Raw genomic sequence first — 15830 nt, 5'->3', positions numbered from 1 at the left:
TTGACCCTTTGTATTCTATGTTGTATTGGTGTGCCCCTAGAAAAAGGGACCACCTCTGTAGCCTTTGCGCTGTCATAATGGGAACACCTTTTTTAGGGTTGAATATGGAGATGAGGGGTTGATGGTCAGCCAGCAAGGTAAATTTTTGTCCGTGTAGGTAATGGTTGAATTTCTTCACTCCCCATACCAGGCTGAGTGCTTCCCTGTCGATTTGGGCATAGTTACGCTCAGCTGAGTTTAATGAGCGTGACGCAAAAGCTATCGGCCGTTCTGAGCCATCAGGGAATTTATGCGATAATACTGCTCCTATGCCGTAAGGGGATGCATCACACGCCAGTCTGATTGGCAGTGATGGGTTGTAATGAGCCAAAACTTCTTCGGATGTGATTAAGTCTTTGCATTTATGGAAGGCACGTTTACAGTCTTCGTTCCATTTCCAAATCACTCCTGTTTGTAGAAGTTCATTAAGAGGGTGTAGAAGAGTTGATAAGTTCGGTAAAAATTTATGATAGTAATTTATTAATCCCAGGAACGACCTTAATTGTGAAACATTTTCAGGTGCTGGGGCTTTTATAACCGCTTCAATTTTTTCAGGTGACTTATGCAACCCTTCATTATTAATTATGTGGCCACAATATGATATCTGATTTTGGAAAAATTCACACTTGGGGCGATTTGCTCGTAGGCCCCGTTCTTTCAGCCTAGTGAGCACCTGCTCCAAATTGGCAAGGTGCTCATTGTCGTTTTCTCCTGTTATAAGGATGTCGTCTAGGTAGCATTGAGTCCTCGAAATCCCTTGCAGGACTTGCTCCATAGCTCTTTGCCAGATAGCTGGAGCTGATGCTACTCCAAAAACCAGTCGATTGTACTGGTACAGGCCTTTGTGTGTGTTTATCGTGAGATACTTTTTAGAGGCCTCCTCAACCTCCATCTGTAGATATGCCTGTGCCAAGTCAATTTTGGTGAAACGTTTCCCTCCGGATAGTGAGGCGAAAATATCTTCTATCCTCGGAAGAGGATACTGTACTGTGTGAAGGACCGGGTTTACAGTCACCTTGAAGTCACCACAGATGCGAATTTTTCTCTGTTCTTCAGATTTATCTTTATTCAATGCTTTTTTCATGACTGGAATGATGGGTGTTGCCCACTCGCTCCAATCTATTTTGGATAATACGCCTGCTTTTTCCAAATTCTCCAGCTCTGCCTCGACTGCTGGACGTATTGCGTATGGCACCGGTCTTGCCTTAAAAAATTTGGGAATTGCTGCATCTTCCACTTTTATTGAGGCGGTAATGCCTTTCAAGGTTCCTAGTTTCTCTTGAAACACTTCTTTGGCGTTGGCCAAGATGTCTTTTAATCGTTCAGGTATGATGTCATCATTGTTTTTTTCCTTACTGGTCACCGTCAGTGCCTGAATGGAGTGCCAGTCTAAACGTATCTTCCTGATCCATTCACGTCCCAACAACGGTGGACCACCATCTTGTAGAATGTATAAATACAACTTTTGTATTTCTTTGCCGTTGTATACAACAGGCACCCTTATTTTTCCTTTGGGGTATACTTTCTGCCCCGTATATGATTTTAAGATAATGGATGTGTCTTTTAGAGGTATATGCGAAAATAGCCTCTCGTAATCCCGTTGATTTATTATGGTTAGAGCTGATCCTGTATCTAGCTCCATTTTAACTGGGGACCCTGCTATTGTGAGGGTAACCCAAATGGTTTGGTAATCATCCTTGGCAAGTACATTATGTAATTTGAGACAGCTTAGTCTCTTGTTTTCGAAGTCGCTATCGCTCTTCTGGTCTTCAGAGCTACTGTCCGTCATCATTTGTACCTTCCTGTACTTTTCTTTATTGATTTTTTTTTCTGTCAGTGGATTTATTTTGTCCAGATCGGCAAGGTGTCCAATCTTTCCACATTGCCTGCATGCTTTGTCCTTGAACCAGCAGTCCCTCTGGTTATGGGTGGATCTGCCGCAGTGATAACATCTTTCGAAACCCTGTGTCATTTCATGGGTGCCGAAGTCATGTGTCTTTTGTTGTATCTCTGCAGCTCCTTTTGCTGTTGCTTCGTATGATACAGCCATACTGAAAGCTTTGTCCAATGTTAAATCTTTTTCAGAAAGCAGTCATTTTTGTGTTCCTTCACTTAAGAGACCGCAAACGAATTTGTCTCGAAGATAATCTGATAGTCCTGCCCCGAATTGGCAGTACTTTGATAGCTTTCTTAATTCGGTTAGGTAATCAGCGTTACTTTCATTCTTGTGTTGATTTCTCTTGAAGAACTTGAATCGTTCCGCTATCAGCAGCGGTGTTGGGTTTAAGTGCTCCTGCAGGGTATCAACAATTTCTTTAAAATTCTTGTCCTTTGGTTTGGCTGGAATGATTAAATTTCGTAACAGCCCGTATGTCTTTGCGCCCATTAAGTTCAGAAGTACTGAAGCTTTTTTTTCATCTTCTATTCCATTTGCAGTGCAATATACCTCTACTCTTTCCACGTATGTGGTCCAATCCTCTATTTCGCTATCAAAAGCATCAATATTACCAGATTTAGGCATTTCAGAAAAGATATGGCGCTTCCCGTGCTTTTTTTTTCTTTTCTGTAGCAAAGATATGGCGTTTCCCGCGCTTTCCCGCCGCTGCTGCCGATAACAACGCTGTTTACTGCGGTTTCTGTTCTCTTTTTTTTAATTTACTGTTGGAGACTTGTTCCCGCCGGAGGTTTGAACGCTGACCTGCTTGCCGCGCCGGCCGTCTCCCGAGTGCTCCCTCCCAGTCCGTTATTGCTTGCCTCCGATGTCGCTGCCTGTCTCAGCTGTAGAGCCAGCCGCTGGAGCCCCAGCCTGACGCCCAGGAAGGATTAGCGCAGTACCTGCCACCAGCTTGGCCAGCTGGTGAAACCATAGCTTCTCTCACTTCCTTGAGTCTTCTGGACGCCCGAGGAATCGATGTCCTTGAGGTGCTGCCGAATTGCAGGTAAGTCCGTTTCCACTTCGTCGCCACTGTAGTGTCCGTGTGTTGATAAAGACACTGAAGACAGGAGTTGGTTCATAGGTATTTACTAAGCAAAGTCTGGGGGGGGTTCTAACGGATATACACAATATACAGGCTTATATAGCCCGAGTGGCAATTACCGGCATTACAGCACACCTGGGGCTCTTAAAGGCACATACACCACAAGGGATGGCCTGAGGAAAGGAGAAAATGCCCTCAGAGCATATCTGAATTCTGGAACCACAGAGACGAACTGTCACAAATTAACAGAATCGTCTTCAAAGGGGAGAAAATCATCATTCCTACCAGTCTCAGAGAAGAGATGTTGACAAAAATTCATGCTGGACATATGGGCTTGGAAAAATGCAAACAAAGAGCATGTGACATTATGTTTTGGCCCGGAATGTGTAAACACATTGAGGACATTGTCGGAAAATGTTCCATTTGTCTAGAACGCCGCCCATCAAATGTCAAAGAGCCCATGATACCTCACCGTATCCCAGACGGGCCCTGGCAGATCGTGGCAACGGATCTGTTCACATGGAACAACGAGGACTACATAGTGACTGTTGATTATTACAGCAGATTTTTTGAATTGGACAAGCTTCACAGCACCACATCTGCAGCTGTGATCTACAAGCTAAAGGCAGCCTTTGCCAGGCATGGCATTGTAGAGACTTTAGTCTCAGACAATGGGCCCCAATACAAATCAAAAGAGTTCGAGTCGTTTGCCAAGGCATGGGATTTCACACGTCACATCAAGCCCACATTACCCTCAAATTAATGGCCTTGCTGAAAAAACTGTCCAGATTGCAAAAACACTCATGGATAAAGCCAAAGCAGACAAAAGAGACCCCTACATCAGTCTCCTTGAGCACAGCAACACTCCGGTTGACAACTTCAAGTCACCAGCGCAGCTGTTGATGAGCCACAGACTTCGCTCAATCCTTCCAAGCACCAACCTGCAGCTGCAGCCAGAGGTCGTCAGCTGCAAGCAAGTGAATGCAAAACGTGTACAGAGACAGCAACACCAAAAGAGATACTATGACAGGTCAGCTAGACTACTGCCGCCGCTGCACAATGGAGAATCCGTCAGAATCCAGGAGCATAGCTACTGGAAGCCTGCAGTCGTCATCCAGCCAGCTGACACTGAGCGATCATATCACGTCCGCACCCCAGAAGGACAGGTGTACCGCCGCAATCGCAGGCACCTCCTGAACACCAAGGAACAACACCACACAAGGTCGGGATGAGAGGTCAAGCCTAGAGTTATCCTTGACTTGTGAACTGCCAAAGGGTGTAGGTGGATCGCTGCCCTAAAAAAACTGTACATCATTATTGAAACGTTGAGATGTTTTCAGTGCTAGTTAAATGTTGAGTTTACTTTTATGTTGATGCTACTGAGAACATTATGTAGAAGAAAGGTTCAAAAGTAATGCATAACATTTTTCTTTTAAAAGAAAGGGGATGTAATATTTGCATATTGATTTATCATTGGCCCGCAGGCATCTGTAAGGAATACCTATTATATTCACATGTGATCACATGCTGAGTTGTCATTGGCCTGCAGGCATCTGTAAGGACTGCTATTGTTTAGAAGACCCAGGGGGTCCGGACTCCATCTAGTCCACACGGTGCTGCATTGGTTGAGAAAGCTTACAGACCTGATGCTTCATTAAAAGAGTTTAAACTGTAATACTCCGTTGTCCTGCAATTTATTAGTTTTGTACAAAGTGTGCAAAACAAGACAGGAAGAGGATCCAAAACTGTAGTCCCTGTCCTCCACAAGCCTTTCAGTGCCATTTAAAATATAAATAAATAGAAATTGGGCTCTGCAGCACCAATTTTTAGGTGCTATGCAGCCTTCTAACACTCAAATGGGCTCAGAGATTGCGCGCACACTTCCGACGGGAAGTACGCCAGACACCATTTTGGTAAAGGGATTTGCATACACGAGAACGTAACAACTTATATGTCTGATTTAATATGCCTCTTCTAGAGGTACTGCCAGAGTACCAGGGTCAGGAAAATCAGCCCTTATCTCTCACAATATGAGCTAAATTTCACAAATGCCATGGATTTGCAGAAATTAATTGATGTCTTCGAATGGGTGCCAAAGATGAAAGTGATATACAATAAATAAAAATCCAAATCACATCAAAGTTCTGCAATGTTAAAAAAGCATACGGGATCCTGGGCTTTATAAATAGAGGCTTAGGGGGTGAAATTGGGTGCCTTTGTGCCTCCCATTAACGCCCCCGGGGGGGTGCAAATGGCTTTGCGACCGAGCGCGGCGCTGACATCGACTCCCGCCATATTCGGCGACAGTTTTGCAGCGGTTCTGCAGCGTTGCACCCTGATCTCTTTCATCGGGAATCATGATGTCATCAGCGTGCGCATCACCCCGGACCCGAAATTGACTTCCGCCCCCTGCAACTGCGCCAGTCGAAAACACAGACAGCTGCAGGAGGCGTGCATCGGGCAGCCGGCCACTTTGGGGGCAATGATTAAAGGCGAGGTGGTCAAGGTAAGTTTAAAAAAAAATTACCTTTCTTGTTCCAAATTTTTCCGCAGGTTGTTGCCACGATCGATCAGCCTGGCTCTCTGTTTGAATGCCAGGCTAATCACGCGTGATCGCGGCTGCCTTGGTGGTCCAGGTAGGTACTTTTTATATTGCAGAGCCTGCAGCAATGGCCCTTCCCTTTAAGGGAGGGAAGGAGCCTTTGAACGCGGCAGCGCTGCTGAAGTCTCCGCCCCGCTCTCCGATGTTAGCGCCCTAAGAAGGAAGTGGAGTGCTTCATTTAGTACTCCATTTCCCTCTTGGGGCGCTAAAACTCAATTTTGCGGTCGCCAGCACTAATTACTGCCAGGTGCTAAAGTTAGCGCCCAGGCGATGTTGGTGCCCCAAAATGGTCGATACCGAATTTTTCCCCCATAGAGTACAAAAGCAAGGAATTAATGATGAACCTTTATAAGACATTGGTTCGGCCTCAACTAGAGTATTGTGTCCAATTCTGGGCACCGCACTTTAGGAAGGATGTGAAGACCTTAGAAAGGGTGCAGAAAAGATTTATAAGAATGATTCCAGGGATGAGGGACTTCAGCTATGTGGATAGACTGGAGAAGCTGGGGTTATTCTCCTTAGCGCAGAGGAGGTTGAGAGGAGATTTGATAGAGGTATTCAAAATCATGAGGGGTCTAGACAGAGTAGATAGAGAGAAACTGTTCCCATTGTCGGAAGGATCGAGAACCAGAGGACACAGATTTAAGGTGATTGTCAGAAGAACCAAAGGCAACATGAGGAAAAACTTTTTTACGCAGCGAGTGGCTAAGATCTGGAATGCGCTACCTGAAAGAGTGGTGGAGGTAGATTCAATCGTGGCTTTCAAAAGGGAATTGGATAAGTACCTGAAGGGGAAAAAAAATTTGCAGGGCTATGGGGAAAGGACAGTGTAGTGGGACTCGCTGAAGTGTTATTGCAGAGTGGCAGCACAGGCTCGATGGGCCGAATGGCCTCCTTCTGTCGGTGTGTAGCTCACTCTCTCTCTCAGTGTGTAGGTCTCTCTCTCATTCAGTCAGTTTCTCTCTTGGTCAGTGTGTGGCTTTCTCTCTCTCTCTCCGTTAGTGAGTGGCTCTCTCAATCGGTGTGTGGCTCTCTCTCCCAGTCATTGTGTAGCTCTCTCTCTCTCTCTTCTTTAACATAAGAATTGGGAGCAGGAGTAGGCCGTACAGCCCCTCGAGCCTGCTCTGCCATTCAATAAGATCATGGCTGATCTTTGACCTCAACTCCACTTTCATGCCCTATCCCCATATCCCTTGATTCTCTCAGTGTCCAAAAATCTATCGATCTCAGTCTTCAATATATTCAATGACTGAACATCCACAAATTTCAAATTCAAATTCAAATTCAGTGTGACAGACCCGTACTCACCAGTACCGTACCCTAGAATTATCACAATAATTCCCACACACGTATATAATGTCCTTTGTCCTTTTAGTGCCCTTTAGCTTGTCAACAAATTTCAATGCACAATACATTACTTTTAGTTTAAATACTGCGGTTATGCTGGCAAACACAACAGCCATATTGCACACAGCAAATCAAATCAAATCAAATCAAATCAACTTTTATTGTCATTGTTAGTGCACAAGTGCAGTACAACGAAATGTAGGCTTGCGGCTCCCGAGAGTGTACAATTTGGATTAGGACACTTAAACATTTCAACATACATTTGTACATATATATTAGCATAAATATGACCATAATAAAGTGCATCGGCAGATGTGCAGGCTTTAGTGTTTATTTGTGGAGTTCAGTAGGATGACAGCCCTGGGAAAGAAGCTGTTCCTAAATCTGGTCGTACGGGTGCGAATGCATCTGTAGCGTCTTCCAGATGGTAGGAGGGCGAACAGACTGTGGCTGGGGTGGGTAGGGTCTTTGATGATGGACCGTGCCCTCCGTAGGCAGCGTTTCTGATATATATGTTCTATGGTCGGTAGCCGGGTGCCCACATTCAGCAATGAGATGGTTGTTGACTATATCTGTGTTGTTGGTGTTGCTGGTTGACGGAGGAACACTGGCCGGTACATCGGCAGAAGTGCTTGCTCTGCCTCCAATAGCACCGTGGGATCTTTCTCATCTGCTGGTACCACGTGGGGGGGGAGCGGGGGGGGGGGCGGGCTCAGATGAAAATGTCATCTTTTAACAATACAAAAAAACACAAAAAAACATTTGAATTCCAAAGATTCACCACCCTCTAAGTGAAGAAATTTCTCCTCATCTCAGTCCTAAATGGTCGACCCCTTATCCTGAGACTATGATCCCTAGTTCTAGACTCTCCAGCCAGGGGAAACAGTCTCTCAGCATCTACTCTGTCAAGCCCTCAAAGAATTTTATACATTTCAATAATATCACCTCTCATTCTTCTAAACTCCAGAGAGTATGGCCCATTCTACTCAATCTTTCCTCATAGGACAGCCCTCTCATCCCAGGAATCAATCTAGTAAACTTTTGTTGCACTCTCTCTAAGGCAAGTATATCTTTCCTTAGGTAAGGAGACCAAAATTGTATACAGTACTCCAGGTGTGATCTCGCCAAAGCCCTATATAAATGCAGCTAGATTTCCTTACTCTTATACTCCAACCCCCAAGCAATAACAGCTAACATACCATTTGCCTTCCTAATTGCTTGCTGTATCTGCATGTTAACTTTCTGTGATTCGTTTCCTTCAAGGGACACCCAAATTGCCCTCAATACCAACGGTTACTAGTCTCTCACCTTTTAAAAAAATATTCTGCTTTTCTATTCTTCCTACCAAAGTGGATAATTTCACATTTCCTCACATTATACACCATCTGTCACCTTACACTCATTTAACCTGTCTATATCCCTTTGCAGCCTCATTGCATCCTCCACACAGCTTACTTTCCCACCTAACTTTGTATCATCAGCAAACTTGGATAGATTACACTAGGTTCCCTTATCTAAGTCATTAATTTAGATTGTAAATAGCTGAGGCCCAAGCACTGATCCTTGCGGCACCCCACTAATTTACAACCTGCCAACTCAAAAATGACCTGTTTATTCCTACTCTCTATTTTCTGTCCATTGACCAATCCTCAATCCAAGCTAATGTGACCCCAATCTATTGAGCCCTAATCTTGCATAACTACCTCTTGTGTGGCACCTTATCGAATGCCTTTTGAAAATCCACAACTCTGTTGTGATCTAACTAATACAATACCAGGGCTTTTTGCTAACTTTAGCTTTTAATTACTTTGCTTTTAGGTCCAACTGGTTTACATATGGCAGCAAAGTGTGGGTCACTTGGTGTACTGACCTGCCTCCTAGCCCTACGGGCAGATCACACAAAGGTTGATGGACGAGGCTGGACAGCTATGCACTTTGCTGCATTTTATGACAATGTTTCCTGCGTTAGGGCTCTGTATAGAAAGGAGCCCAAATTGTTAGAGTTGGAGACAGCAGCTGAGTAAGTGTTTTATAATCTTCCTATCATAGTCAAGTAATAAACAACAAAAATACGACAGCCTATATTGTATTGCATATGCTTTTATGTGTTTACATTGCAAGCAGGGAAACTTCAATAACATTCTAATATTATGTTCCATAACATAACTTTAAAATATTTTGATATAGTTTTTCTTTTTGAGGCAGTTCATAATTTTTACAAGATTACATGTAGTGCTTTTTTCTATCAAAGTTTCCCTTTCACCCAGAGTCATGCTAATAAAACATTCGACTGCAAAGGCTGAGACAGTAGCATCACACATTGAAGGACCAATATGTGGTGTAGTGTAGTGATCCCCACTTGAGGGTGCATTTACTCTATAGTTGTCGTGGTTTCACTTCACACCACTTCTACTGTTATAGTGTAAATGCATCCTTACTCTATACTGTAATGTTATCTTAATAACGTAATTACGAGTCTCCCAAGCAGTTGTAGTGGAGTGCCATTTATTCAGTCCTGACTCGGTGTCTCCTAGTACAGTACCTCAAGTATGGCCAAGATGGCGTCGGATCCTGCCCCTGGATATGACGTCAGCCGTCAACCAGCTGTCAATCAAACCCCGCTGTCTTTACGACAGCTACGGTTGTCCGTACATCTTCCCCCTTCAATGAAGACATAACCCAGTAACAACATAACATAACATAACACATAGAACACTTGTTAACATCATATAGAAACAGTCAGTGTAACTACACTGTTGAACTAATTGCAGGTAGGTATAAACCTTACCCACACCCAGGAGTCCATTAACTGTTTACAGTCTTATCAATCCCTGTCTACAGGTCAAGTTTAACTACAGGCTTTCTGGTGCACTGTGACCTGCGTGGCTGAACGGGTGTTTGCTGAACCACCCCAGTTGTATCCCTTAAGTTCATGTCTGTACCACACAGGTCCCTTGTCACATTATCACTACTGTGTCCTTCGTCACTTTGTGGCATTTCCCTCATCTTGTCTCTTTGTGGCATTTCCCTCATCTTGTCATCCTCTCTGTCCTCCTGAGGCTGAAAGGTCTCTGTGGTTTTCAGTAGGTGCCTCCTGTTTCTGCAAAACACATTGCCGTTCTCTGTCATGACACTGTATGACCTGGGGGTGACCTGTTGTAGAACGGTGGCTCTTTTAGGCCATGACTCAGGCCCTTCAATGCAAACTATATCCTTCTCCTGTGGAGGCACTAGTGTAGTGGCTGTGCGGTCATGAAGTGTTTTTTGTTTCTGTTGTAGTTTCCGAGCCTTGTCTGCCCACACCTCATCTCTGTGGTCAGGTGTGACATAACTGGGAAGTCGTGTACGGATTTTCTGACCTAGTAAGAGCTCAGCTGGAGACTTGCCACTTGCTAGCGGGCCTGCCCTGTACGACATCAGGGCCAGATATGGGTCAGTGTTGCTGTGCGCTGCTTTCTTTAATAGTCTTTTCACAATCTGTACCCCCTTCTCCGCTTTTCCATTAGCCTGAGGATAGAGCGGACTGGAGGTTACATGATTAAACTCATACTCTGAAGCAAATGACTGAAACTCATGACTGGCATAGGGAGGGCCATTATCAGAGATCAGGGTTAGAGGGATGCCCTGCCTGGCAAAGATTGACTTCAGGTGAGTTATCACAGCTCTTGATGTGGTACTGGACAAGAGAGCCATCTCCGGATAATTGGAATAATAATCAATAACTAACAAATAGTTTTTTCCTTCATAGTGAAATATATCAGTTCCGACCTTTTCCCAAGGTTGTGATGGGAGGTCTGTGGTAATGAGGGGCTCTTTTGTTTGCTTGTAGTGATACTCCTGACATGTAGCACACTCGCTGATCAACTGGTCAATATCAGAGTTCATGTTTGGCCAGTAGAGTGCCTCACGTGCTCTCCTTTTTGACTTTTCTGCACCCAGGTGCCCTTCATGTATCCTGTTGAGCATTTCTCGTCGCATAGAGGTGGGCACTACTATCCTGTCACACTTAAGCAGTAGTCCATTGACCACAGAGAGCTCAGACTGAATGTGATAATATTATTTACATGACCCTTTCTTCCAGCCCTCTTGAAGATTTCTCATTACTTTACTCAGGACTGGGTCCTTTGATGTCTCTGTGACTATCACTGATAGTTGTTCCTGTGTGGTGGGCAATGCTGCGTAGACCATATCCACATGAAGAGCCACATCCTCTTCTGATTCACTGTTTTGTGTGGCGTAAGGCGCAGCCCTGGATAGTGTGTCTGCAATGAACATTTGTGTCCCCGGCACATATGTTAGCCAAAAATCGTAACGTTGAAGTCTCATCATTAGGCGTTGTATCCGTGGTGACATGTCACACAGATTCTTCTTTGCGATCCCTGGCAGTGGCTTATGGTCCGTTTCTAGGATAACCTTGGGAAGACCATAGATGTAGGTATGAAATTTTTCACACCCAAATGCCAAGCCAAGGCACTCCTTCTCGATTTGCACATACCGGCACTCTACAGCCGTCATGGAGCGTGACGCATACACCATTGGTCGCCATTCTCCTTCATCTTCCTGTACAAGGATAGCCCCTAATACATTCCTAGAGGCATCTGTGGACACTTTCGTCCTCTTTTTAGGGCAGAAGAACTTCAGTAGGGTTTCACTTGCTAGAATGTGTAGCAGCCCCTTCCATTCTCTCTCATGTTCATGTCCCCATTGGAACTCTGTCTCTTGGTGCAGCAGTTTTCTCAGATGAACAGTTTTCACTGCTAGATTTGGAATGAATTTTCCTAGGTAGTTAACCATGCCAAGGGCCCGCTGAACCCCTTTCTTGTCCTTTGGTTTCTTCATGTCATGTATAGCCTTTACCTTTGACTTGTCTGGCTGAATCCCCTCTGTAGAGGTCTTGTCTCCGAGGAATGTGATTTCATTGACACTGAACTGACATTTGTCTTTATTTAGTTTGAGTCCATACTGCTGTATTCTCTGAAGTGTTTTCTCCAGTCTGGTGTCGTGCTCCCCGAGTGGAGCCCCATACTACCAGATCATCCACGTACACCCGCACTCCCTCCAGGCCCTCGATGATTTGCTCCATTGCTCTGTGAAAGATTTCTGGGGTGGAGCTAATACCAAAGGGCAGACGCTGGTAGGAGTATCGACCAAATAGGGTGTTAAAAGTGCACAGCTTAGCACTTTCTTCATCAAGTTTCAACTGCCAGAAACCATGCGAGGCGTCCATCTTGGAGAAGACTTTCCCTTCTGTCATTTCGCTGACTATTTCCTCTCTCTTTGGAATTTGGTAGTGCTCTCTTTTGATATTGGCATTAAGGTCCTTGGGATCCATGCAGACACGCAATTTATCAGTTTTCTTTGAATTGACGCAGACCATGGAATTTACCCAGTCAGTCGGTTCCTCAATCTTCTTTATGACAGCTCGTCCCTCCATGCGGTCTAGCTCTTTCCTCAGTTTTTCACGGAGAGCCACTGGAACTCTCCTGGGTGCGTGAATCACAGGTTGTGCATCCTCTCTCAGTTTGATGGAGTATGTAAAGGGCAGTGCTCCGAAACCCTGAAATACATCTGCATATTTGTGTGCTATAGTCTCATGAGTCAGATTTGTACTATCTTGGGGGGCACTCTGCACACAGTTCAGTTCATTGATAGTATAGACTCGTTTTACCAAGCCCAAATCCACACAGGCCTTATCCCCCAACAGTGACTCATGTCCTTCAGGCACTATAACAAAGGTCAAAGGGTGAATGTGATTTTTTACCTTAACATTCAGCCTACACATTCCTTTTGTTTCAATGCTTTGTCCATTGTATGCCTTCAAAGACACTGTCTTGTTCAGTATTTTAGGTCGCACTTTGAGATTCTGTGCATCACTCCAACTTATGAGGTTTGCCTTAGCACCTGTATCTAGCTTAAAGGGAACAATGGTGCCATTTACCAGCAAGTGAGCTATCCAAACTTCAGTCTTTGGTCCTACAGAGTGCACTTCATTAGCATTTTTGCCCTGTTTTGACTCATTTTGCATCATTCCAACAAACAAAGTCTCTGCTCCTGTCTCTTCAGTCTCAATAGCATGCACTGTCTTTTTACCTTCAGTTTTCTCTTCCCAAAAACGCATCTTGGCAAAGTGATTCCTGCCTTTACATTTTGCACAGTTCTTCCCATAAGCAGGACACTGTCTGGCTACGTGTTTATTACCGCACCATCTGCATTCGTAAGGCGTCATCATCTTGAACTCCGTGGGCCCTCTTGTGTCCCTTTTGTGTACCACATCCAGCGGCAGGTTTTTCAGCCCCAGGGCACTCCCGCCCGCTGCTGTGCTGCTCCCTTCGAAAGTTTTCGTGTGCATGGCTGAGAGTTCACTAGCATGACATATTTTCACTGCTGCATCCAAATTTAGGTCATTGTCTCTAAGCATTCTCTCCCTCACCTTCTTGTCGAGTGTTCCAAAAACGACTTGATCACATATCATCGATTCCTTCAGGTCCCTAAAGTTGCATGTTTGTGCTTTTATTTTCAAGTCCGTCAAAAAAAACATCAAAGGATTCTCCTTGCTTTTGCACGCGGGAGCGAAACACGAATCTCTCATACGTTTCATTCTTTTTTGGAGTGCAGTATTCGTCGAACCGTTCTATCACCTTGTCCAGATCATTTTTATCATCTTTGGCTGCAAACGTAAATGTATTAAACAGCTCGATTGCCTGCGAGCCAGCCACTGTTAGCAACAAAGCTATTTTACGTGTTCCAGAGCTAGTCGAAGTGTCAATCGCTGTGAGGTAGAGAAGAAAGCGTTGCTTGAAGACACGCCAATTTTCATCCACATTTCCTTCTAGTTGCAGGCTAGCCGGAGGTTTTATTCCTTCCATTGTTGTAGTATGTCCTTATCGTGAGTTCTATAAATCCTGGTACCATGTAATGTTATCTTAATAACGTAATTACGAGTCTCCCAAGCAGTTGTAGTGGAGTGCCATTTATTCAGTCCTGACTCGGTGCCTCCTAGTACAATACCTCAAGCATGGCCAAGATGGCGTCGGATCCTGCCCCCGGATATGACGTCAGCCGTCAACCAGCTGTCAATCAAACCTTGCTGTCTTTACGACAGCTACGGTTATCCGTACATATACCAGGGCCCAACATGATACCAGAACAAAATGGTATGAGATTCCAGATTTACACCACACAAGTCTAGCGTTGTTGTTAAATAGAAATGCCATTGCACTGATAAACTTGTAATGTAAGTGCACCCTAAATTTCTGATCTCAGCCACTAGACAACCTCCCGTGGGGGAAGAAAGTAATAGATGTCTCTATTGAGCTATTTTTGCAACAACAACTTGCGTTTATATAGCGCCTTTAACATAGTAAAATATCCCAAGGCGCTTCACAGGAGCACTATCAAACAAAATTTGACACTGAGCCACATAAGGGGATATTAGGACAGATGACCAAAAGCTTAGTCAAAGAGGTAGGTTTCAAGGAGCGTCTTAAAGAAGGAGGGAGCGGTTTTGGGAGGGAATTCCAGAGCTTAGGGATTAGGCTGAAGGCACGGCTGCCAAAGGTGGAGCAATTAAAATCGGGGATGCACAAAAGTCCAGAATTGAATGAGCGCAGAGATCTCAGAGGGTTGTAGGGCTGGAGGAGGTTACAGAGCTAGGGAGGGGCGAGGGCATTGAGGGATTTGAGAACAAGAATGAGAATTTTAAAATTGAGGTGTTGCCGGAACAAGAGCCAATGTAGGTATGCGAACTCAGGGGCGATGGGTGTACAGGACTTGATGCGAGTTAGGATACGGTCAGCAGAGTTTTGGATGAGCTCAAGTTTATAGGCGGTGGAAGATGGGAGGCTGACCAGGAGAGCTTTGGAATAGTCCAAATCTAGAGTTAACAAAGGCATGGATTAGGATTTCAGCAGCAGATGAGCTGCGGCAGGAGCAGAGTTGGGCGATGTCACTAAGGTAGAAGTAGGCGGTCTTGGTGATGGAGCGGATATGTGGTCGAAAGCTCATCTCATGGTCAAATACGACACCAAGGTTGCGAACGTAGCATTAACTGTATGTTCGGGGGTCATGGAATGAACAGCCATTGTGAAATTCAGAAAAATGTCATAACCGGGTACCTATCTTCAAAACAAAAGCTGGATTGCAAGCTCCTGCCACCACCCACCCGCCCCCCAAAACCCCTTGCTCAGAAAATCATATATGGTGTTAAGAAAATTATGTAAATATTGACTCAGATAATGATTTCCCCCCAAAATAAGTTCTGTAATTTTATCACAGGTAGTTTGGGAAGGCATTCTAATTTTCCTTTTTCTTTAGATATCACTCAACTCCACTATTACTTGCTGCGATGGCTGGTGCATTTGATACACTTCAATACCTACTATCCCTTGGAGCCAACTTAATAAAGATTGACAGTGAAGGGAACAATATTGTTCATTTAGCAGCACTCTACTTCCACACAGAAATCCTCAAATACATAATTGATCAGAATATCCCACAGCTACAAGTTTGGAAACTTCTTAAAGGCATGTGTCTGCTGCTTTGACTCAGAATTCATAAGGTTCATATTTCCTAATGATGTACAGCTGTAATTGGATTTTCATTAACTTATAGAGGTATTGTCTTTTTAAGAAAGTGTTGGGATTTTTTTTTCATATGGTGAAGAAGAAAAATGGTGCATGGTTTTTGACATTACTGTCAAGGAATTTAGTGCTTTGCATGGTGCATTTATCCAGTGAGCCAGGGGGAAGCTCATCTTTTGCATTTTTTTTGCCTACTTTTTCATCTCCTGATCCTCTCTATAAGGCATTATCTCCTGCAAGGGTACACCTCCAGAGGTGCCAGGCATCCTCCAGTACCTAGTCCAA

The 15830-nt window shown here is 44.4% G+C and overlaps 1 protein-coding gene across 1 annotated transcript in view; it reads left to right on the top strand.

Annotated features, from left to right (window-relative positions):
- ankar (ankyrin and armadillo repeat containing) overlaps positions 1-15830 on the top strand; it is a 306667-nt gene that overhangs the window by 126409 nt on the left and 164428 nt on the right. Inside the window, exons 8-9 of the mRNA XM_085984217.1 lie at positions 8785-8986; positions 15280-15488. Coding sequence (XP_085840343.1) covers positions 8785-8986; positions 15280-15488 — 411 coding nt within the window. The remainder of the gene's footprint in view (positions 1-8784; positions 8987-15279; positions 15489-15830) is intronic.

This window comes from Somniosus microcephalus, chromosome 4, assembly GCF_052327205.1.
Source record: "Somniosus microcephalus isolate GS21.2 chromosome 4, FLI_Smic_1.0, whole genome shotgun sequence".
Classification (NCBI taxonomy): Eukaryota; Metazoa; Chordata; class Chondrichthyes; order Squaliformes; family Somniosidae; genus Somniosus; species Somniosus microcephalus.
The sequence above is the reverse complement of the archived record's forward strand: the minus strand, read 5'-3'. Positions and strand labels throughout refer to the sequence as shown.